The sequence below is a fragment of the Halictus rubicundus genome, chromosome 2 (genome assembly GCF_050948215.1).
Source record: "Halictus rubicundus isolate RS-2024b chromosome 2, iyHalRubi1_principal, whole genome shotgun sequence".
NCBI classification, from domain to species: Eukaryota; Metazoa; Arthropoda; class Insecta; order Hymenoptera; family Halictidae; genus Halictus; species Halictus rubicundus.
The window spans coordinates 16,879,604-16,903,603 of NC_135150.1; the positions used below are offsets into that span (position 1 = coordinate 16,879,604).

The following is a 24,000-nucleotide window of genomic DNA, read 5'->3' on the forward strand; positions in this document are numbered from 1 at the left end:
ACGCAGATGGAGGCTCGAAATGCTCCGCACCCGGCTCGGGACGGCGCTAACTGCGACGTAGATCCCCGATTTCCAGCGGAGTATCGCATGATCGATGGCTACCGTGACGAACAGCAGAATCGTTTAGCCGCTCGTAAATTTCGCGGCGCTTCCCACGCGCGAATAGGCGAAACGCCTCGGATGAATATTCACTCGGAGGCCCGACCTACGGAGGATCGACCTACACTCGCGGGCCGGGCGAGCGTGTCGCATCGCAGGTTTACACGCGAGCCACGAATACGTAACATCCGTTTTACCTGCGACCTACTCCGGCCCGTATATAGCGTGCATCTGTTGTCGATAGCTGGACTGTGCCACCCACGCCGCTCGGACAGCGCCTTGCCCGCTTAACGCTCGCGGAATTGTCCTCGCCGCTTCTTCACCTGCCGGGACCTCTCTGTTTCGCTTACTCTCAGTCTTCGGTACTCTCTTCTCCCTTGCGTCACGTTCTCACCGTCTCCGTAACGGCTCGATTTTTATTCGCACTGGGAGACCAGCTAGTGCACGGTATTCTGATCTCTGCGTGGCCTTCGGGTGTCAAGGTCTTGTCTGGATTTAGCTGGACGAGCCACGAGGTGAAATTACAATACAGCATTCACTTCCTACAGTCGCGCGATTAAACACTATGTCAATACGCAAAAGTTTCTAAAACGGTCGATGATATTTTACTGCGTAATTACAACACGCGAGACAATTTACACATTTCTCCGTGAAAGTAGAAATCTATAGTGAAGGTCTCTAATGATATTCTACTCCGTGCGTAACTTCAACGCATATTTTTTATGACATAAATATTTATAAATCAGTTTATAAGGGAAATAGACATCTACGGTAATCTCGCTATTTGTCGATATTACAAATTAAAGAAATTTTCAAAACAAATTGATAACACGTAACCGAGTACCTGGGTATTAGTACGAAGGTGAAAGGAATACAGTGAGACGTTTGGAAGCAGTGGAAGAGCTCGTATGTCTACTCCGATTGGCTGGTTACTGCAGCGCCACTAAATGGTGGGGGTAGAAGCGCGACGCTACGGAGAAGAGATGACTCCACAGCTGTAAACGATTACAATTTGGAGACTCGATCCTCCTTAAATGTTTGTGGACTGTTTCAGAGTGTCCAGTTCACAATTCGATCATTTTCTTAAAGTTTCAACGTACCACTATGTAGCCCGTCAAAATCGTGTTTCGGTCGACGTCTCCGCGCATCCTTCCGTGGTATTTAGCTATGTTTGCGTCTCCGTTCGGTCCGGATTAGGCGGCGCCCGCTAACGAGATCGAGTGCTAATTGACGACTGATCGATATCACGGTGGTTCTCAGGTGAAGGAGAGCAGAGGAGGCGGAGGCTAGCCGGCTTCCCGGCCGGGCAATTTCGCTTCCTGTACAGTTGCTTCTCGCGCGGACAATGGCTTCGAATCGCGGCGACCGGAGACACGTTACTCAATTCCTGCGGTTGCGAAACCGACCGTCGGATTATTGTTTTACTATTCTTAGCCGGCGTCGGGTTCGATGGTTGAGAGAGTCGGTTCAATGCCCCCCCCCCTGCGAGACGTTGCGAGATACGTTCCTGGATGCTCATGCCCCGAATGAAGATTGACTCTCGCGATCTAGGATTCATTTATTCCTCGAACGCGGCGCTGCGCTGCGCTGGCTGCCCGGCCCCCCTGTCAGCTTCCATAACATCCTCGAAACGAAGAAATGGCACGGCTACCTCGGAAAGAGAGCCACGTCGGGGCGCTTTTAATCAGAGGTGTATTCGTGGAACGTTCCGCGCGAGACAGTTTCCGGCAGCCCGGAACAAATCGGCGCGGCCGAGGAGGGTCCCGGAGGATTCGGGGAACCGGTAGAGAATCGGCGAGAGAACCCGCTGCTCCTCCGTCAAAATCTAATTACCGGCACCGCTCTTTATTTTCCACGGTGTTCGAGGGGGTTGTTCCCCGAGCTTCTTCTTCTCCGCCCGACCTCCCGAATTAATCGCGCGGCCAATTACCAGGTGATAAATTGCGCAACGATCGCACGGGAATCCTTTCGGCGGGTCCCGCGTGGGGACCCACCGGCCGCCGCATTGTTTCGTCGTGAGCTCCTCTCCACAACCGTTCTTCCTCTTCTCTGGCCTCTCTTATTTGCCTACCTGCTCTCCGCCGGGAGACGAGGAGAGGTGATTATCAATTAGCGGTAATTAATGCGGCCTCCGGAGCCACCGGATCGACCGACCAGATCGGCCGTGACATCACTTCCTGACATCCTCCCAGCCGCCTCTGAACACGATTCCGGGCCGACTCGGACCCGGCCACGCCGCGACTAGGCGTCGCTAATTAGCGATCCATAATCCTGACGCTTCTCCGGCCGTGTCAGACCTTGTACGCGGGCCACAAAGAATTTGTTCCGGCGATACCCGGCTTGTATCTGATTGGCGATCAAATAGAAACTTGTTCGCGCTGCCCTCTCCGCTACGCTCCGGAGGGAAGCGGATCCGCGCCGACTTTTTATCCAATGGTCTATTAAAGCTGGGTCCTTGTGCTGGAAACGCGTCAAATCTGCGTTCTAACGGTGCGCATTTCTTGCTGGAATGGTTCTTTTCATGGCGCGACGCAATGTTGTACAAAAAATGGCCGGCTACCATTTATTTATGATTAATGGTTCACGGATTTTATACGACAATGAGTGTGTGCGATGTACTACTACAGTATAATATTCGAAAAGTGCTGTTTAAGATTCCGTAGATTCACGATATGGTAGAGTGACCACGTTACCGACAAAAATTGGCAAAAAATGGTTTTACGTGCCTCAACTTTTCGTCCTTATATGATAATATTTTTCGCTGCGAAATTTTTATTACGTTGTCGTCAATTTATTACTAGACTGCGGATCTTCAAAGCGTTTAAAGCTTACGAAAATTTGCAAAACATGCTAGTCTATAAAAATTTTTATTTATTTTGGATCTACAAAGGTTGCTCCCACTAAAAATAAAATTTTAGTTGATTCCACTCTCTTAACACTAAATCTACCACCGCCGGTCAAAATTACCGGTTCCAGATTTTTTATTTTACAATTACTAAAATTATAAAGATGCTTTCGTGAGAAAGATTACATAAATATGTTTAGTATAGTATGTATTATAATACGAACCGCTCAAAATCCTAATAAATTGAATCTAGTCATTTTTATAAGACATACATCAGTTACTTTTAAGGCTCGGTAGGTTTAGTGTTAAGATTTGTCTATATAAATTGCATAAACATCCGCAGTCTACTTATTACAGTACACAGAAAAAGAAGTAAATTTCTGATCAACTACTGTCTCTTCTGATTGCAACAGAAGTTCTCGATCTTGCATAAAGATGGAGGTCTAACGGTTCTGTTCCTGACATACATGAACTATTTTATAAATCATTTTACAGTCGTTCTCGAACGACCACTGGATTAATTTCCAAAGGTTGACTCACTCTGTTCATTAATCATTTAGGGAGAATGAAGATAAGAGAACAAATTGTTCCGCCGACTAAGAGGCTTCGATGAAAAGAGAGTAAATAGGCTACTGATAATTCTTACTATTCTAATGATCACAACTCCATCATGTCTGAGTGCAAACGTGTGGGTAATCGTGCCACGTTCAACGGCCAGTCATTAATGTATATTTCTATCGATTGATGTGTCTCGTTGTCTTCTCGCAACCGCAGAATAACAATTTTCCCGTGATCGGTACCATTGTGTGTGATCGCGTCTCCGTGCACTGCGTTTTCCTTCCGTTTTCTAGATTTAAACAAGCCATAAATGCGTCCAACGTCCATTTTACATTCAGTTCCCCAAACGGCCGATTTGTACGAAGTCCACGTCAGTCGAGCGAACCGATCTCCGAGGATTTTGCGTGCCCGAGAGACTCGAAGTGTCCGTTCGAAAGTTTCGCGGGTGAAATCCAGGAAGTCCGTGTCCGATGGGAATAGACGTGGTTCCGTGGCGCGATCATCCCCCTCCCCCCTGTACCGTCTCGTTATCCTCTTCGTTCGGACAGGTGAAGCTCTCGTTCGCCAGGTGGCGAACTCCGCGATGAAATCTCACTTTCGCCGATGTACGCGCGCGGGGCTATACTCGCGCGAACTTTACGAAGGTGGTATTCCCGTGTACACGACCGCTCGGCTGAACTTATAACTCGAGCCGGATCGTATTTAAGGCGTGTCCGATCGAAACACGCCGCGCAAAGCCGACTCGGTGATTTCGCGAGCGAGCACCGGGGACACAAGCGAGTTCGAACGGGGGAGGAGAGAACCGCGCGGGTTGTTCCGTCGGCGAAAATGGGGAAAAGCGACGTCGAAAACACGCGGGCGTCGACGAGAGCAGGAACCGATCGTTCCCTATTCGCGGCGCGTCGTCGAAACGGCGAAAACAGAACGGCACGTCCCGAGAAATTTAATAAAAGCCCGTGTTTCCCGGGGAAATGGGTCGGCCGGGGAAAGGATCGCGACGCGAATAACGCGAAAAAGTCGCTCCTTGACGGTTCCACCGTGGGAAACGTTCGAACCGCATCAGAAATTTGCTTTGCCGTGTACGCCACGCTTCCTCCTGCCATGAGACGACGCCCCTTTGTGCCTTCGTGCTTGCTTTCCCGTCCGATCTTGTAATCCCTCTCGCCGATATTCCTCTGCGAATTTCGAACGCGAAGGTGATTCCACCAGCGGGAGTCGCGTCCCGTGCCATTTCTCTCCGAGCACAGCTTCGACACTTCCGGAAGTTATAAGCCCTGGATAATTCATTACTAGGCATACTAGAACCAGAATCCATTAAATAACGTAACAGTAGGTAACGCAAAGCAATGTAATATACAGGGTGTTTCACCTAACTCGAGCATCTAAAATATCTCGCTTGGTTTTTACGATCGAAGAAAATTTCAAAAACATTAGTTGGTTCAGAGCTTGACCTTGAAATGACCTTAAAATCTCAAAAAATATAGCCTTGAACAAATTTTTTTGCCTATCATAATATTTGTCCCTCCGGACCATCGAATCTTCTCCTCTGAAATTCTTTTCACATCATAAAAAACATGCGAGATATTATAGATGCTCGAGGTAGGCGAAACACCCTGTATAAATTGAGAATGAAATGGGATCGAGGTGTACTTAATCCTCGAACGCGTATTTATACAAATGCATTCGTCGAGATAAAATCTTGCTGCCCGCATCGTTTACCACTATCATCTTACCCGTATCATTTCGTTCCTCCATAAAACATTCAATGCTACCTCCGACAAACCAACTGCCTGGCAATAAGAGACGGTCAATTACAAATTGTCTTCTTCCATCGGGGACGGATCAACTCCGGACTTGTCGGACAAGGTTTCCCGCAACTATAACATACCGCCAGCAAAAACCAGAAAAGTAAACGTTCGGACGGAATTGATCACGCACGACCGCTAACATCCCGCTCGGTCTATGAATTTATAAAGTATGCTGGCACCGGGCACAATCTCAATCGTCTTTACGACCGCCATAGTTCGTATAGAACGACGGTATTAGCGGCCACGAAGAATAACAAACACGAAAGAGAGAGAGAGGGAGAGGCTGTGTTTGATTTAAGCGAGGACTATAAGCTATTCATCGGGCCGCGGATAATACAGGTGCTAACGACTATTTACGAGGCCCTCGATCGTCCGCGAGATGTCCGCCGAGAGGAATGCGACGGGTATCCGCCATAAAACCTCGGCCGATCATGGTTGCGCGCTGGCCGAGAGAGGCAGCCCGTCTGGATTCTTTTTTACGTCTTTCATGTTTCTCCGGGGCACGGCCACGCTCGCCGCAGACTATTTTGTTACGAGGATCACGTCCTGCACATGGCACACCGGTGGTATTCGCGCAACAGAGTTACGCTCCCCGGTGGAATCGAGATCGCGTTCCCCGCGCGGTTAATTGTTTCGCACGGTGCTAGCGCGTCGCGTTCGAGACCGTCGCGGTTTTACCGAGTTATCGGCAATAATTAGCGGTCGCGTATCCTGTCCGGCTGCGAGGCCCATTAAGTTGTTAGCCAATCCGTTTCGGTCGCTGCAAGAATTTCACCCTTCGGCGATCCTGCCGCGCCGCGATCATGCGAGCGTCCTGTGTGGCGAGCGACCACGTCCTGCATCCTCGCGCGCGATACTCGCACCGTCTGCTGCTTTATGCGGAGATAATATCGCCGGTTTCTACGGTTTTATTATCCTGGAACGAACACGGTTTCCGATGGCGACGAATTGGCTTAAAGGGGAGGCGCTGAAAATTGCATCGCGAAATTCCGGCTCCCCTAACACCTGCTTAACGCCCCCACTTTGGCTTTCGGTGGTTCAAGGACACTTCTTTAACCCTTTGGTATACCCAAAAGGTATCGTGATCCATTCTGCTTCAGAATTTACAGTGAATTCTCGATGTACGTCAACAACTCGGGTCTTGACGTGTTGTGTTTATGTTTATGTTATGTTATGACGTGTCACGTTTACACTCCTCGGCGTTCGAGGCCTGTCTGTCCGAAGCTCAAATAGGATAAAGGAAAATACAATTCGTACACAATTACCACCACAGTCGTGTTACAATCTAATCCCAAAACAATTAAGCAGACAGCATTTCACAGATCTTATAGAATCAAAAGCCGCTTCTAGAGTCTTAACCTCTTCCCTTACAATTTATTTTTCCTCTTACAATAACTACATCTTCGTCGTTTGGAACCTTTTATATTCTCTAAATATCGACTATAACCAGATAAAATTTTATTTTGGTTCAAAGGAAATTAATGACGTATAGTAGCAGATTCTGTTCGAATAATCGATATTATAATTCAAGGTGTGAACAAATACGGGGTGTCCCAAAAAAATGTATACACAGTTTGAACCTTGGTCCACTCATTATTTCCAATTAATTGCATCTCAAAAACAAAAGAAAAATCAGAAAGTTATGACCCGTTAGACTGTGTAACACATTTTTTCGCGACACCCTGTGTCAGTCGATCGAAAACACTCCCAAGTGAAAACGCAGGCCGTAATAGCTTGCAAAGCGAGTCGAATCGGTCCCTAAGCAAAGGAAACTTTCACTATGGTCACCCTCGGCAAGGGGGTTCTCAAATTGCGGGTTTTCTGCTAGTAAGAAAAAAGCGTGACGCAGGGAAGGGTGGGGGGGAGGGGCGACTGACAGCGGCTAAAGACAGGCTGTCCCTGCAATAGGCGATTTTATCGACTCGGTCGTCAATTCCGCGATCGGCCCCGCGAAAGATTACGGTCCGTTACGGAGGGAAGGACTTATCGGGATCTCGTCGGGATGAACGTCAGTAGCAAACGTTCGTTAACGCGTCCGGCACGCCTCGGTTGTTACAGCAGCAGCCATGATATGACACTCGATTGAGAGGACGAGCCTGCAACCGACGACGAGCCACCGGCATCCACCATGAGGAAGTTACTGCAATTTTTGGCGGTGGTATTGTTGGGCGTCAGCGCCAGGCGTACGGACGCGGGCACCCCTGCCGAGGATGCGTTCGGGGGCGCTCAACAACGTCGTGGTCCCCTCCATAAAAATTTCAACGGGAACAACAACAACAACAACAACAACAATTACAACTCGCAGTCGAGTTCGCCTTACCTGCCGTACCAGCAGCCCAGGGAGAGGAAGCCGAACATCGTGCTGATATTGACGGACGATCAGGACGTCGAACTAGGTCAGTATAGTTGAACGGTTCACATAAAATCTGCACGGTTAAATTTACATGGGTCCGCCCCATTCCTCTCCCAACACTTCCAAGACTTTTTGCTGAACGATAACGCACGCCCCATTGATATTATGACAAATATTAGGTGTGGATACTTTTAAGATATAAAAAAATTAAATTTCGTACCTATTCGTGTAGCGTCACTCGTAGCATATATTCTGTGTATCAGTGTCCTCCTGGCGCAGTAGTATGCACACGTTTAACCAGGAATTGTAATATTTTCTTAACCCATTTGCAGCATTAGCGTATATATACGCTCAATTTTCCTGGTCACTATCACCGGAGCGTATATATACGTTCAATTTATTTTTTCTTATAATGCTGAAATATGAAGTTCTTTTACTTTTAGTCATTTTTGTACTTAAATCAATTAATTAAATATAATAAAAAAAAGTTTGGTGATAAAGGCCTTGTTCTCATATTTCCTTATGATGCAAATGGGTTAATCTCCAATTTTCTTGTTTCTTAATGCGGTACTGAAATTTTTGCGTGAAGATCGACGATAATTGGAGGACACTGGTACAGAGAATAAATATTACACCTCTCGAAGGAAAGATGCCCTGCTCGCGAGAACTGAAGTGCTGACTTCCGAACCGATGTAAATTTAACCGTGCATCATTGTATCTCTATTCCTTCATCCCCTTCCACCTTGAGCCGCTGCATCCGGCTAGTCGTTCCCGAAGAAAGATTAGAGGCAGCGAGAAAGCGAGCAAAAAGTAAAAAGGGAAAATTCAATTCCGCGATAAACGAGGTTCGGGGAGGGGGCGAGCCCCCCTTTCTTCGAAGAAGTAATCTCCAGCCGCCGGACCCCTTTCTTTCTCTTTCTTTCTTTCCTCCCCGACTCTATCTATCTTCGAATCCGATCCGAGCTGTTTTCGGCGGCCCGCAGCCCGGTAGATCCGCCGAACGAACCTTTTGATCGTCTGTTGCGGTTGGTCCGATCCCTCAGGTTCGCTGAACTTCATGCCGCGGACCCTCCGGCGAATAAGGGACGAGGGAGCCGAGCTGAGACACGCATACGTGACCACTCCCATGTGTTGTCCGAGCAGGAGCTCCTTGCTGACCGGCCGCTACGTTCACAATCACGAGGTCTTCACCAACAACGACAATTGCAGCAGCCCCCAGTGGCAACGGGATTACGAGCCGCACTCGTTCGCCACTTACCTGAGCAACGCTGGATACCGTACCGGTGAGTACCGATCCCCTTTCACCTTTCTCGACCGCTGCGACTCTCTTTCTCTGCCCCCTTTGTGGGCACATCACGTTCGGCCCATTTGAGCGACGCCATTTTTCACGAGAATGGGACCCAATGGGACTCCTAGTCACAACTGATCAATATTACCCGTACAATTTGTTTGCTTCGTATAGTTGCGACACGATCAACAAGTACAGTGATTTCTCTATATATGTCGGCAAGGCCTCTATGACAAACGTCGCGGAATTATCCCCACTACCGCTGGGTATCACGAAGCTCGAGATGCCACGGACGCCTCGGACTGTAAACATAACACTGTTTGGGTATGTCTCCTGGACGACACACAACGGCAAGATCCGTGTTGTTGACATATATCGAGAATTCACTGTATCGGTACGAGCCGATAATTTCGACAATTTGTAGTTGTCGGCGGAGCACCGTCCAGCCCTCGTCGAGATTCCCCTGGGATTATTTATTGCGCCGGGTTCTTCGTTAGCGGTCTCGCTCATTGCGACTTAATGATCCCGCGGTCCGAGAGGAATTTGCCATTTGTCTGAACGGGAGGGCGAGAGGGGAGCCCACGGTTCGCCGACATGGGTACGCCACTGCGAGAGCTCGCCTCGCTGACCTCTGACACCGCGCGATACCGCAGTAACGCGACAGAGAGAGAAAGAGCATCTGGCCACCTTCAATTGAGTCGAGGTTTCTATTTATTTCTCGGCGAGCGCAACGGACTCGCCGCGGGTAATTGGAGTCAAGTACGTTCGACACGATAAATCCTCGTTGCATAAGCAATTACCGTGGAAACGGCCGATTCGAAACGAAGCGCGATTTTTCGATGGGCCGAGACGGTGATTATGGTAGATGGCGACGGGGATTCAGACGATTAGACCGTTTAGTCCGTCGCGCGACTCGCGAGACTCCGAGACGCTCGGGAGCAGTGGAGGGTATTCGCCTTCGCTCCGATTGGCTCGCGGAACGCGACGCTAAGGAGGAAGTAGTGAATCTTCGAAATACCAGGTCATCCCATGAGTCGTGTCATTGCTCGTCGTTAGATTACAAAAATGGATTGGTCACATATGAACTTGCAAAGACATTAGAAAAACTGAATGATATTATTATTCTTGACTTGTTAAAATTATTAGCAGCGGAAATGCATTTCCATTTAACCCCTGCTTCGTACGATTCTCTTGGATAATTTTTATTTGACATACTTTGCATTGTATACATGTAAAGATCCATGTTTTGTTTAAGCTGTGTTTGTTCAACTTTTCATTCGGGTCAGTTGATGTTTCGACTGAAGACTGATACAGTATCGAAAAGTAATCAGCTTGTTTTCACATTATGTGCCATCTTCCCTCTTTCGAATGAGTGTTAAACTTATTATGAAATAAAACGATTTCTCTATATATGTCGCCAAGGTGATAAACCTCGCGGAATTATCCCCACTACCACGGGGTGTACCCTGCTAGAGGCCACAAAGGTCAAGAGGCCTCGGACGCCGAGGAGTGTAAACATAACACTGCTCGGGTATATCTCCTGGACACATATCGAGTTATTGTTGACATATAACGAGAATGCACTGTATACGTTTTGAATGCGTTTAAGTGCACCACATGTTGGCCTGAATGAAAAGTTCAACACGTGCCATGGACAGTACAAAGTTAAGAGGGTCAAAGAACTAAAAATTAATTAAAAATTCATGAATTAGAAACGCCAATAGACGCCGTGAAGAACGTTCGTGACGAACAAGGGGAACACGGTTCGATCGCAAGAGTGTGTCAAAGTAATCGGCGTAACCGTGAATAAATCATAGAGTCGAGGATTAAATCTGTCAGTAGTATTTGGGAAGGTTCATCCCGACCGAATATCAGAGGCCATTAGCTGGTCCATGCCCCGTGGCAGGCAGCCGGTTACGTTCCAGTCGTGTCGGACAACCGCGCGAAAACGATCGGGACGCGACCGCTTACGGGACGGGCCCGGGACAATTATAAAATCTCGGAGCGTGTCGTTTCGAAAACACGGCGGCTACCTGGCCGGGCCACATTTTATCTTCGTGCCACGGTGCCGTGATTCTCGTTCCACGGCCGGTAATTACGTGCCAGCCGAGACACTCGAATCCCGGCCGCAACGAATATGGGAATGGGTTCTCCCGTGGAATCCTCGGGGTTCGATCTCGCCGTAGTTGCCGCGGCTCGGACGAGCCTCTGCTCGCAATTGTTGGCTCTCCGTCACGGCCGTCCGGCGAATCTCGCTTGCGAATCTCCGCTCGTAGAAACGGAGAGGGCTTCCGAGCGGCCAAAAAGCGGCCGCGACGCGTTCTGCCGCGTTTAGAGGCGGCTATCGATCATCGGGGAACAATAATTCAGGAAACGTCGGCGGATCGGATGAATCGCGGGCCGATCTCGATTGAATCCGATGCTCGACTCTTGCTCGCATTGTTTGCCAGTTGCCCGGCGCTCTCGTCAAGTTGCATCGCAGCGGCGCGGTACAATTATGAGGCGCGTCGAGGACTCGGGAACAGGTAGACCGATCTAATAGAGCCCGCCGCGCCGCCTGTCGAGACTTCGGAGATGGACGCTTCGAGAGCAGACAGCTGAATCGAGGGCTCTGTCATCAAATGATAGTCCCTTCTATTGTTGCTCCGAGGGGCGCTGTCCATCCCCGGTTCAGGTGAAACTTTCCTGGTAATGTTCGACTAGGTAGTCGTAGCGGCTCCTATGTTCATAGGCTGCAAGCAGTCTCTACAAATTGCTCCTTTAATTTGGAACAATTCTTTTTAAATCTTCGTATTAACCAAATTCAGCTTTGACTGATATGTTGTCCATGTATAGGTGACAGAATGATTTTTCTACGTTCAAAAATGTGAACATTTGTTTTCGTTCAAAGCATTTTTGTTGGAATTGGTCCATAAAGGGAAGTCATACATGTTCTATACAATACTTCCGAGATCGCGTTCGAATGAATAGTACGCAGGATTTTAATTCGGATAGTAGAGGCTGTTTCCATTCCCCTGATACAAGTAATGACTACTAAAAAATTATACAGCTAATATTTTCTCAAATTGTCTATTATAATAGAGGCTACCTCTATATCCTTGAAGGGTACCTCTTCAGGGACGATTTCTGAAGCAGAAAGAAGAGATATGTAATAATTCCTTGTTCGAGTAAAATATTATCAGTCAATTATTTTTTGTTTTCATTGGTCAGAGAACCTGTTGTTCTCCAACAAATTTTGTTATAATGGGAATAATTTCAATTTAAAAATAAACTAAACATGTACACATGTGTGCCAGTAGGCCTGAAGAGGTTAAAATCCCTGATCAATTTCAGAGAAGAGGCGGAATGATCAAGAAAATATGAAGGGTTAACTGCATAAGTAGTATCATTGTATTATCACTGGACAGATTACAGGGAGAACAACTGTCCACTCGACTAACTCGATTAACACAGCGTTGCATCTCGGTAGAAAATTACAGACCTCGAAACTGTTATTGCGGTTAAGAGGATCCTCGTGCAGCACTTCATTTAAAATAATTAGGAGTCCGATTCCGAGGGAAGCGCGCCGGCGCGGCGCGGCGCGGCGCGGCGTCTTCCTGTTAATTTTCTTCGAGAAAAAGTAGCCGTCGTATCTCGGGCCTCACAATGGGCAATCCCGGGACGATATCTGCCCACCGGAAGGGACGAGAAGAGAGCCCGTATTTCTCGCACGATTTCTCGCCTAGCCATTTCCTGCGCATGTTACCCGACCGTCACGGCCGTGCGAAAATCTGATATCGGTAAATTAGGTTTTAACCGGGGCTATGCGAGGAGCCGCGTAAATTGCACGTTGGAGAATAGCCCTAGGATAAGGGCTGTATCCGCCCCTGCGTGCTCGAACGATACGAGTCGCACGACGAACGCCCAAGTGTCCCGGCCTCTATCTGAAAGTGTTAATAAACCGACCGAATGGCCGCGCAGATAAACTGCCAGATACACGAGGGTGGGCAACCTTTTTAATCGCCGCTCTAAACTCTCCAGAAATATTCTAGATCCCGCGAGCCGTGCATTATCCGACGTGTTTCCCTCGTCCCGTAAGAATCAGATTCAATAACAAAAGCGTTTTAAGGACCAAGGGTAGTCACGTGACTTTTACAGAGTCAGCGGGTCAGAAGATCTTTCTTGCTCTGTATTATCGGTACCACGAATTCTGACGCCAGAAACGTGCCTCAAGTTTTTGGCATTATTTCGCAGAGAATCAAGTCAAAATATAGCTCAATTTGTAGCCGGAGATATTTTCTAGCGTGCGCTACTGTCGATTTCACCCGGAAAACTCATCCAAAGCGTGAAAATGCTTGGATTCCGCGGCACGCGCATCGTCAATTTTTGGCCTACTTCTAACGCTTATATTACCAAATATCTGCATAATTTCGTCAGCTCGTGACCAGTGCGCGCTAGATTGTACCTTCCTCTTTCGAACGAGCCCTTTTCCAGCGAACAATATTCTCATATAAGGACGAAAAGTTGGGTTACGTAAAACCATTTTTCGCCTATTTTTGTCGGTAACGTGGTCACTCTACCTTATCGCGAATCTACGGAGTCTTGGCTCTTGGTAACCGGGATCGTCAGGAATCGAATTCACGAACGACGATTCCGATAATCTGGATCAAATTGGACCCAGGCGTAGAAGAGTTAAAGGAAGATTGAGGGGAAAGCGTTGGTTTTCAATTTTGTCTATATATCTGTCTTTTATGCCAGAGTTACATTAAAGTGTCCGAATTCGGGCCTCTCACTACTGCTTCTAAGAGATGAAAGGTCTAATTTCCCACGTTTTTCAATATCAAGAATATGATGCTTCCACAGAGGTGAAGAATAAATAAATTCAGCATAAATAAATCCGCCGATGGGTGAGAACGTAAAATTGGCCCCAGGAAACAGGAAAAAGCGGAGGCTGACGTGATTCTCCGAGGATACCGTGCAGTTCTCATGACGACTGGCCGGCCCGTTTTAAAGAAACCGGATAGAGCCTATACTTACGCGGTTCGCAGATTTTTCCAGGTCTCTCCCTCAGAACTGTTACGTTGCACGCCAACCGGGAATCGGGCCGGAGCACACGTCGGGTCGCGTGATACTCTTTTCCGAGAAGCGGAGATCGAGATGCCATGAGCGGAGCCACGGAGTTAATAAGTATAACAGAGGCCGGGATCGATTTGCATAGGAAGATATCTGCCCCGGCGAAAGCAGATGGATCCGCGGGACGTCGATCACCGCGGACTCTCGGTCCCGCGAGATCCATTAACATCGATCTAGATATTCTATTAAGATATCACCGGCCAACGACGCGTCCGCCGGGACGCTCCGCGATCGATCGATACGGGAAAGCTGTTTTTCGTATCGGACCCTCGATCCGATACAAACGTTTACGGCCAATGCCATTCGATATAGGAAATGGTGACTAGACTATAGTGTAAATCCTACTACTTCGAGAACAAACTATTTTATCTAATCCAAGGTAAAAGTTGTTTCGAATTTTTACCTGCAACTAGGTCGGACATAGTTTATAGATCATAGATTATTAGTAGACTGCGGATATTTATGGAATTTCCAATTTTTACAGACAAATTTTAAGTGGAATGAAATAAAATCCGATTTTTAATGGGAACAGCTATTGTAGATTTAAAAAAAATATAAAAATGATACTAAAGTCTATCGGATTTTACATTCTAGCATTTTTTGAAAATTTCCGTAAGCCATAAATGCATAAAGATCCGCAGTCTACTTATTAGTATCACTAGGAAGACTGTAAGGAGTCTATTATAATAATGTAATAGTTTATTTCATATTCTACTACTTCGAAAACAAAGTATTTTATTTAATCCAAGCTAAAAGTAGTTTCGAATTTTTACCTGCAACAAGGTCGGACGCAATTTATAGATCATAGCTTATTAGTAGACTGCAGATCTATATGCAAAATAAAATTTTTACACATCAATTCTAATCTATAGGAGCTGAGTAAAAATTTATTTTGCTCATTCATAATTTTCATATGTTAAAAATGATACATCGACCTTGTTAAACTCTTTTAATCTTTTTATTTTGTTTAATTACACTTATTTTTGTCATAAATGCACAAAACCCGCAGTCTACTTATTAGTATTACCAGAAAAATTGTAAGGAATCTATTGTAATAGCGTAATAGTCAATTCTAAATTCCACTACTTCGAAACAAAAAGTATTTTAGAAGCAGTATAAAATTTGTTAGTATTAATCAGGAAGATTGTATTTTGTTCTGTGAGGCATGTAGCCGAACCAGACGCAGAAGCATACTTTCGATCAATTAATGCCAAGAGCAGCTTGACAAGTATTTTTGTCGCGAGGTCCTTGACACTGCCGATGCAGCTGTAAATACGTCGCGCGTTTTCGCCGCGCGACACGTCTCGTTGTTGGCATTTTCAGTTAACAGGTCCCGGAGACCGGTGTCAGCAACGCTACCGAATGTTTTACCTACCCGTTCTCGCTTTCAACACTTCCAACCATCGACGACCATGGGTCCTTTTGTTATCCCCCGGTGAATCTGTTCTATACCTGGCGCGGCTCTCGACGCGTGTGTGGCCTTATCATTATACCCTGCGGCCCGCGAAGGGCCTCGTAAAGCGAAGGTTTGCCTAAAGACGCTGTCGAAACCCTTTCTCCAAGGTCGACGAATCACCTGCTCGAATCTTTATCACACAATCCACGATTGTCCTCTTACAGTCTCTTCACTTCACCTATTAAAACTGTATCATATGATTTTCCTGGATCGGAAGAAACTTCTAAATTATAAATAGATATTCACTATCTCTAAAGTACTATTACTCTTCTAAATTAACAGTTCCAAAAGAACTGTTCCTTATTCAATCACGTTATTGGAATATATGCTTCACGATTGAAATTGCTACCAAAAAATTTCTTAAGGAACTCTTAGCTGTATAATGTGTTTAAATTTCCAATGTCCAACCAAATTCACGGAAATAATGTTCCTGATCTTTGCCTAAGGAAGTTATCGAATATAGTAGGTGGGATCAACTTATTGGAGCCACAATTAAAAGATACACTACCGCTCAAAAGTATCCGGACACTTACGAAATATGTATTAGCATTGCATAAAAGTTGTTTCAGTGCCTAAAATAGCGACTGAGATCGATTTTTATTAGTTTCTTATGAAATATCTAACGTTTTAAATTAAACATTTTTATTTATCCACCGCGGAGTGTCCGGATACTTTTGAGCGGTAGTGTATACTTATTGTGCGCATAGATCCACTATAGATGGACTGTTATTTAAAATATTTCATTGTTCCAATGTGAAGTCGTCCACCTGTGCAAGTGGCTCTAACAATTTCATCAGCCACTGCAGTCTTTCTGGGTAGTGTGATGTACAAGTTATGCAGCAGACACGTCAGCTGACAATTGACGTAAAGGAACGCAGATCTATGTACTACAAAGACAGACGTACGCGACAGGACATTGTCCAAGTCCCAGCAGACTTGGGAAGAAGGGGGGGGGGGGGACAACGCGGGGCCCGCGGGCCCCCAGTTCGTCAACCCCCACCTTTTGAACCATTCTGTACCGAGAAACCACGATATCTAGCATGTACCCTACAATCAAGGTTCCAAGAGACAATTGTATCGATCGTATTATACAAATCACCCAACACGCCGTGTTCATTGTTCCGATAGTAAAAATCGTTATGAAACCTTTCTGCATAGAGGCGGAGGGGGGCCGTTTCTCTCGACAAGAGAAACGCGAAAGGACAGTCGAACAATCGAGGCAATACCGTTGCCTTGGCTACGTCTTGCGTTTACTTCCTGTCGCTGCATTATGCATTGAACACAGAGAGAGAGAGGGACAGGGAGAGAAACGGCTTTAATAAAGACGCGGGCATCGATCGTCGATCGTCGGGGTGGCCGCGTGGGCTTCGCAAAATATTCCTTCGAGAGACGTCCTTCAAACGCGCACACACTCTAAACGTTCGTACGTGTCGTTAACCCTTCGATTCCACCGTGGATCTTGCTCAATTAAGACGGAACATTTTTGTGAATCAAATAATAGGATAACGTAAGGATCTTCGTTCCAGAGGTTTACGTAGACGGATAAATAAAAGGAGGCTGAGTGAAACATGTCCTCCATATTTCTAACAAACGGTCAAAATCATAAGAGATACAGAAATAACCGAAGCTATTTCTAGATTCCTACAACTAGGACATTCCAATTTACTTCAATCAGCTTGTAAACCGAGAATGATGCTCGTCGTTTAGGTTCACCTTTATCTTCGTCATGATTGGTGTAAACGGACAGAGAAGTATCTTGTGACGCAAAATTGTTGACATCAGAAGGACGCAGTGGCTAGAGGAAGATCCCAAAAAAGAAACTGTTTCAACAAACACTGTACAACTTCTTACGTTCAAAAATTTCCTAATTAGTAACTCTTCATCATTTGTGTCCATCTTCACTATAAACGTCCCGGCAGACTTCCACTCACAAAACAACCAAAAAGTGTACCTCCTCAGCTAATTCCAAAGGGAAAGTCATACTTCCGCGAGGCTGCTGGGAAAAAAGAAATGGGTACCGTCTCGAGGAAACGGTCTCGATCACGCGCATTTCGATCGAGAACGATCCGTGCTCGATCCGTGGCTCGGGGTCGCGCACGTTTCGTATCCCCGTTTCATATCGGCTGGCAAGATTCACGCTTGTGCACCCTCCGGCGAGTGCAACGCTCGCCGATCACTCGGCCGGCTAGTTTCTCGGACCTAATTAGCATCGGCAAATTCAGGTCTAGTTTCACGCCCGTGCTCGTAAGGCGTGGGGTCTCGAGCGCGGCTTAAAGGCGAGGCCAGGGCCTAACGTATGCGCGCGTGACAAGATCCTCTTGCGAAGATAGCGAAGAAAATTTGTCGCCCGGCCTGCCAGCCCCGGTATTCTGGTCAGGGACACTCGGGTGTACAACGGACGACGATAACGAAACCAGTTCTCTTTCTCCGCGCCCACCCGCCCGCGCCCGGCCCGAAGAATTGTTCGCGAACCGATCCTCCGCGAATCGACCGCTGGCGAATCCTCGCCGCGACGCTTCATCATCCGATACCCTCATCGATACGCTCTCAACACCTTTGACCTGCCGTCCAGTTTTTCGCGCTTGCCGATTAGCCGGCAAATTGGTCTTTTCGATTTGGTTCGCCTTTTTGTGGACATTCGCGAAAATGGAAATTGGATATTTTTTTTTTGTATTGGATATTTTTTCCGAGGTCTGCGATCTAGACGTCTTTAGCAGAGAATGCCAGTGTAAATCCTTGTAATGGTATCTCTCAATTTATGAAATATAGAAAGTTGTGTATGGAGATAAAACTTAGTATCATTCCTCGTTTATTATTTATTGTTTCTTGTAAGTAATCTTCTAGTGAAGGGGAAATTTCGTCCTGATACAATTTTTTTAAAATAAATCGTGAGAAAAGGAATTTGCTAAAAAATTGACAAGTTCTAGTCGCAAGACCTCAAGCTTTGCTTTGCGCAGAAGAGTGCGACGCCTAAACAAGTTTTCTATTGGGTACACAAAAGATAGATAGTGTTTGTCACAACATCGTTGTACTCAATATTAGTTGAAGTTCTCCTAGAAATTTTTTACGTCGTTGTATTAAAGCCTGTTGCAATTAACCTTTTTCTTTAAATGTCTGTTTGAAACGTTCAAGCTGGAACGAAAGTTCACCGCAGGTCAAACATATTAATTTCCGAACCCAGACAAGGAAGAGCCGCAAACCCGGACAGTAATTCGAACTCGTTTCGCTAGGGGAGCAAAGTGGCCGGTCCGAATGATGAATAATCGGGCAAATTGATTGATTATCGCTCTTTTTAGCGACGCGTTCGGAGGAATCACTTTTCGAGGCCTTGACGGATACTCGTCGAACGTGTCCTTGCATCTGGGACGCGAAGATCAAAGGCGTGGACGCCGACGCGACGGTGCGAAACATCGTGATAATTGGCTGTCTATTTTGCCCCACCGGCAGAATCGAACGTACGGTGTTGTTATTTTACTTGCAATTTGCTCGTGGGGCCGGGACATCTTGTCGGATGGTCGTAAAATTTCTGAAAAGCTGCCAATCCTGTTCAACGCTGTCTTAAAAATCTGCACATAGTTCTCTAGACCTTTCCTCTCTAAACTTCAATGATATACTTCAAGTCTGAACGCTCCTCTTCAGATTTGAACTTTCTTCTTCAAACATTGTTGTATCTGGTTCGAGGGCACATGTGACCCACCCAGTATCCTATACCTATCCATGAAAATAGTTGGACTTGTTGGTTGGACTAAATTCGGAAAAATTCGTTGCTTTTCGACGGTTCGTACGAGTCAGCCCCCTGAAAGGTTGGGAAGCCGGCCGCTTTCAGGGAGCAACGTCCTGGCTCTCGTCGAATATGGTCGTACGTAGAGAAGCTGGTGTAGACGTGCGGACAACGGGGAGAGACACGTACGGACAACGAGAGGACGCGGCCCCGTGTCGTGGTTAAAGGGAATGCGAGGGCCTCGAAGGGCTCTCTCGCCCAACAGGAGCCTGTCTCCGGTCTCTGGCCGTCGAAGGGTCGAACCTGTCACGATCGTGAGAAGATTTTTGTCGCCGCTCGCGTTCCTCCGCCCGGTCGTGATCTCCTTTCTTATGGGGCTCCCCTCGCCAGGTGATCGACGACGATGTTGCGCAGAGAATTCGAATGCACGGGGGCCGGTCCCGTCGGGGGGCCGCTTTCACGAATAATCTTCGTGGCCGAGAGATAGCTCTCGCGCGCCAAGGATCTATGCGGGACCCCGGCCGAGATACGGGGCCATGGCGGTTCTAATTTACAAGATCCTGTTGCACCGGGTATACACACCCTGGCCTTTTCCGAGACGATAGCTTGTCGCCGATAGCCGGCCCGACACACTGCCTTTACGTAAGGACGACAAGCCGTTTTTCGGCGGTCTAGAAAAATTTAGAGAAAGCCGATAGCACGCCTATAGTCCATTCGTCGAAAGGACACTCGATCTTTCCGAGAGATATTGTTGATTCTCAGTCCGGTGCAAACGCTGGGTAGTCACGTGACTTTTGCAGAGTCAGCAGGTCGGTTACTGCTGTATAATTTCCGTTCACAGCCTTCAGCCACTGACTAAAGATCCATCTTTTTCTTAAGTCTGTGACTAAACTTGTCACATTTTTGGCCCTGTATTATCGATATCATGAATTCTGACGCCAGAAACGTGCTTCAAGCTTTTGGCTTTATTTTGCAGAGAATCAAAGATAGCTCAATTTGTAGCTGGTGATATTTTCTAGCGCGCGCTACTCTCGATTTCATCCAGAAAACTCATCCAATGGCATAAAAATGCTTGGATTCCACGGCATGCACATCCTCAAATTTTGGCCTACTTCTAACCCTTATATTACCAAATATCTGCATAATCTCGTTAGCTCATAACCACCGCGCGCTAGAGTGAACCTTCCTCCTTCGAACAAGCCCTTTCCCAGCGAAAAATATTCTCATATAAGGACGAAAAGTTGAGGCACGTAAAACCATTTTTCGCCTATTTTTGTCGGTAACGTGGTCACTCTACCTTATCGCGAATCTACGAAGTCTTGGCTCTGGAGGGCCACGTACATTAACTTGTTTTTAAGAGGGTTTTAAAGATGGCTTGTTTTAAAAAATAATTAATAATGACAAGAATGTAAAAATGAGTCACGAAGTACATTCATGGCAAATAACACTGTCTAGTTGCAATTGCAGTTGGTCAAAATTTGTGATTTCGAGTCTACAATTGCGAAGCGTAGCGCAACGAACGCGGTCGATTGCAGTTCTTCCAGGCAATAGTGGTATTGTTGTGGAAAAACGGTAGCATCAGAAACCAGAGATCATTCTCGTAAAACGTAAAACCATATTTCGCCTTTTTTGTCGGTAACGTGGTCACTCTACCTTATCGCGAATCTACGGAGTCTTGTCTCTTGTCGAGGAACGAGAGATTTCAAAAGTCCAAAGCATGTTTATCGCAGACTCTGTGGGTTTAAAAAAATTATCACGTAACAGAACAAATGGTCAGCTAGTGGAACAACTTTAAAAAATTGGTGGGCAATGGCCGGTTGGTAGAATTAACTTCCGGTTAAAGCCGAATGAAAGAACGAGTGAACCGCCGTTCCAGAATTATTAATGAGGATGATTACCATAAAAAACAATCAGTTCCCCATCGCCAGCACCGGCCACAACGGTTATTGAATCGCGCGTTAAACGTATGCACGGAACGAGTGGCTCCGTAATTTCTCATAATGGACCGGTGGAGGTAACACCAGCGTAATTTGGAAATAAGTCCGCCGATAAGTGTTCCGCAAAGTAGGCTATTCGATCCACGTTCTTTGGGTGAAGAGAAAAGTTCAAAAGGGAGCAGGCTTTAATCAGCTCCCCTGATTTCGCGGATCTTGCTGGTAGTAGGGGTCGAACATCCTAAATCCTTGAGTTACAATGCCGCTTTCGGGCTAGAAGTTCGCGGGAGTAAATCTAAAGTGAAGAATCACATTCCGAAGTTCGATTTGTTCGTAAATCTCTACTTCCAGGTAATATAGTTTGGCAATTGATACCTTGAATGATAACCGAACGCCAATGATTCGGCAAGATTTGGAGCGCTGATAGGCTTTATCTCGGTTTCATTTCGGTCTTTGTTAGATTAACAGAGACGTTATGCTTTTATCGGAATCGCTCGGGAACGTAACTGTTTGGACTCAGAATTGCGGAATATTTTTAAGCCCGAATAATTGTTTGTTTTGAAGAATGTATTCTGATTTTTATGAAACTGGCCTGTCACACACAACTCAGAAAAAATATTAACGATCTAGAACAAATAACCAATTCCAAATTTTGTAATTCACAATTATTATTGAAATTATAGACATAATTCCGTGGGAAATTGTGGAGTACATTTTTATATTCAAGCACAGTATAACAAAAATTGTGTAACGTCTAAATACATTCGATCTTGTCATTTTTAAAAGGCAACACATGCCAGTCGCTTGTAAGGCTCGATGAGTTTAGTGTTGGAGGTAACCACTCTTATGGTTGCAAACCACACTTCTAGAAAAAAGTGGAAGAAAAAGGAATTGAATACAGTGAGTTCCCGATATATGTCAACAACGCGGGTCTTGCCAGCGTCGTGTATCGTCCAGGAGGCATACCCTGTTATGTTTACACTCCCCGCGGGGTACACTCCGCGGTAGTGGGGCTAATTCCGCGACGTTTATCACCCAGGACTTGGCGACATATATAGAGAAATCACTGTAAAGGGTTCGCGCGTCTCTTACTATTAAACCTGCCGCCTAAGCAGATTCTTAAAAATTTATTGATTTAAAAATTGTTAGATCAGTGCAAAAGGTCGCGAACTTTCGCACTGATTGTAATACTATGCTCAATTTCGCGGACATTTTTCAGCCGCTGAATACGAACGATTGCTAAAAAGGAATCTGTCGAACATATTCGCGAGTTCTACCCGTAAGAGCGCGTTCTCCCAGGAAATTCCCGACTGTCAGGGGTTAGAAATCACTTCCTTGGATCCTGGTCGCTACGGGAGGAAATTCAGCAGCGTTCGAGCGGAATTTACGCGCCGCGCCGGCAGAGCGCCCGATTCTTCGCGGCCGTATTTTCGCATCGACGTGCTCGCGCCCGGTAACCTCCGAAGCCGACACGTCCGAGCCGACTCGGTAATAAAACAAATCTCCTTATACGCTTGTAAGTTCGCACGGTTCCGGGATGTCGTATATGGCGATCGGACAGGTATTCCATGAATCGCGGACGGAGGGTCTCTGGCGATGACTCGAGGAGATCCTAGTAAACGATACATCGCGTTGTTCGAGCCGCGTTCCTCGGGCCCGCTGTCTCGTAATTCGCGGGCTTCGCAGGCTCCGCTAGCTTCGCGCGGCTCGCCGTTCCGTGCACGAATATTTCTATAAATCTGCCTGCGTCTATTTCCTCTTTGTCCGGTGCGGCGTCTTCGCGTCTTTACGCCGCGACTGCTCTTCGGGGATTCGAAGACTTCGACGAGTCTGCTCGTCGAATTTTTACCGGATATCGGGACGCGCAATTTCGAGCTCCAATATGGCCGGGTATGCCGATCCGCGTTGAAACGGAGCCGGGACAGCACGGGATTCCATCAGTATCTCAGGGGGGGGCGAGCGAAAAACCACGTCCCGGAGACGATATCTCGCGCTATTCAAGTTATGTTGCATGGACGCGATCGCACGATGCAACAGGGCGAGGGGATCGGAACACAGATACAAGCGGAGATGCGGCCGGATCGCACGAAAGTCCGCCAGGATCCTGGACTGACCTCCCTTCTCTCTCTCTCTCTCTCTCTCTCTCTCTCTCTCTCTCTCTCTCTCTCTCTCCCTCTCTCCGTTTACAGCCGTTATCAGGATGACCAGGTTCCTGTTGTTGAGCCGCGGCCCGTCCGTCGCTGACGTAGTCGTTACTCTACTCCGGGTGGACTGCATGCTCTCGCGTATCGCGCAGGATCCATTGGATCGCATCTACATGAACACGTGACGCAACCGAGGAGGGTGCGCCGGCCGGCCCGGCTGGATATGAAGAGATAGAGGATGTAAGCTGACTGTGTAATCCGAAATTCGGATGTAACAGGCTGCCTATCTGATGCGGATAAGCTGCCTTCTAATAATCCGAAGAGACCCTTCGCCGTTTCTTCTTTGATCTTCTTTAAGCTGGATCGCTCCTACTGGGCCAGTTGGTTCTTTGTGGTACAGTTCTCTGATATTGGAAGTCCTCCTGTGGATCTGGAGGCAGTCTGAAGTAAATATTCGCGTGATCCAGGCTTCGAAGTAAAGTGAATTCGCGATATATGACGACTCGGTATATGTCCGGGAAACATACCCGAGCCGTGTTATGTTTACACTCCTTCGGGTCCAAGGCCTCTCGAACTTTTTGGCCCCTCACGGGGTATACCCTGCGGTAGTGGGGATAATTCTACGACGTTCGTCATGCAGGCCTTGGCGACATATATAGAGAAATCACTGTACTCGCGCTTC

At 46.8% G+C, this 24,000-nt stretch overlaps 1 protein-coding gene across 7 annotated transcripts in view; it reads left to right on the forward strand.

Moving 5' to 3' along the window:
- Positions 1-24,000, forward strand: part of Sulf1 (Extracellular sulfatase Sulf1) — a 130,550-nt gene that overhangs the window by 69,007 nt on the left and 37,543 nt on the right. For 6 of the 7 annotated variants that reach the window (XM_076805661.1, XM_076805660.1, XM_076805667.1 and 3 more), the window contains 2 exons: positions 7,369-7,706; positions 8,707-8,946. In XM_076805661.1, coding sequence (XP_076661776.1) covers positions 7,439-7,706; positions 8,707-8,946 — 508 coding nt within the window. In that variant the 5' untranslated portion in view covers positions 7,369-7,438. The remainder of the gene's footprint in view (positions 1-7,368; positions 7,707-8,706; positions 8,947-24,000) is intronic. The other variant, XM_076805663.1, reaches the window with a different exon arrangement.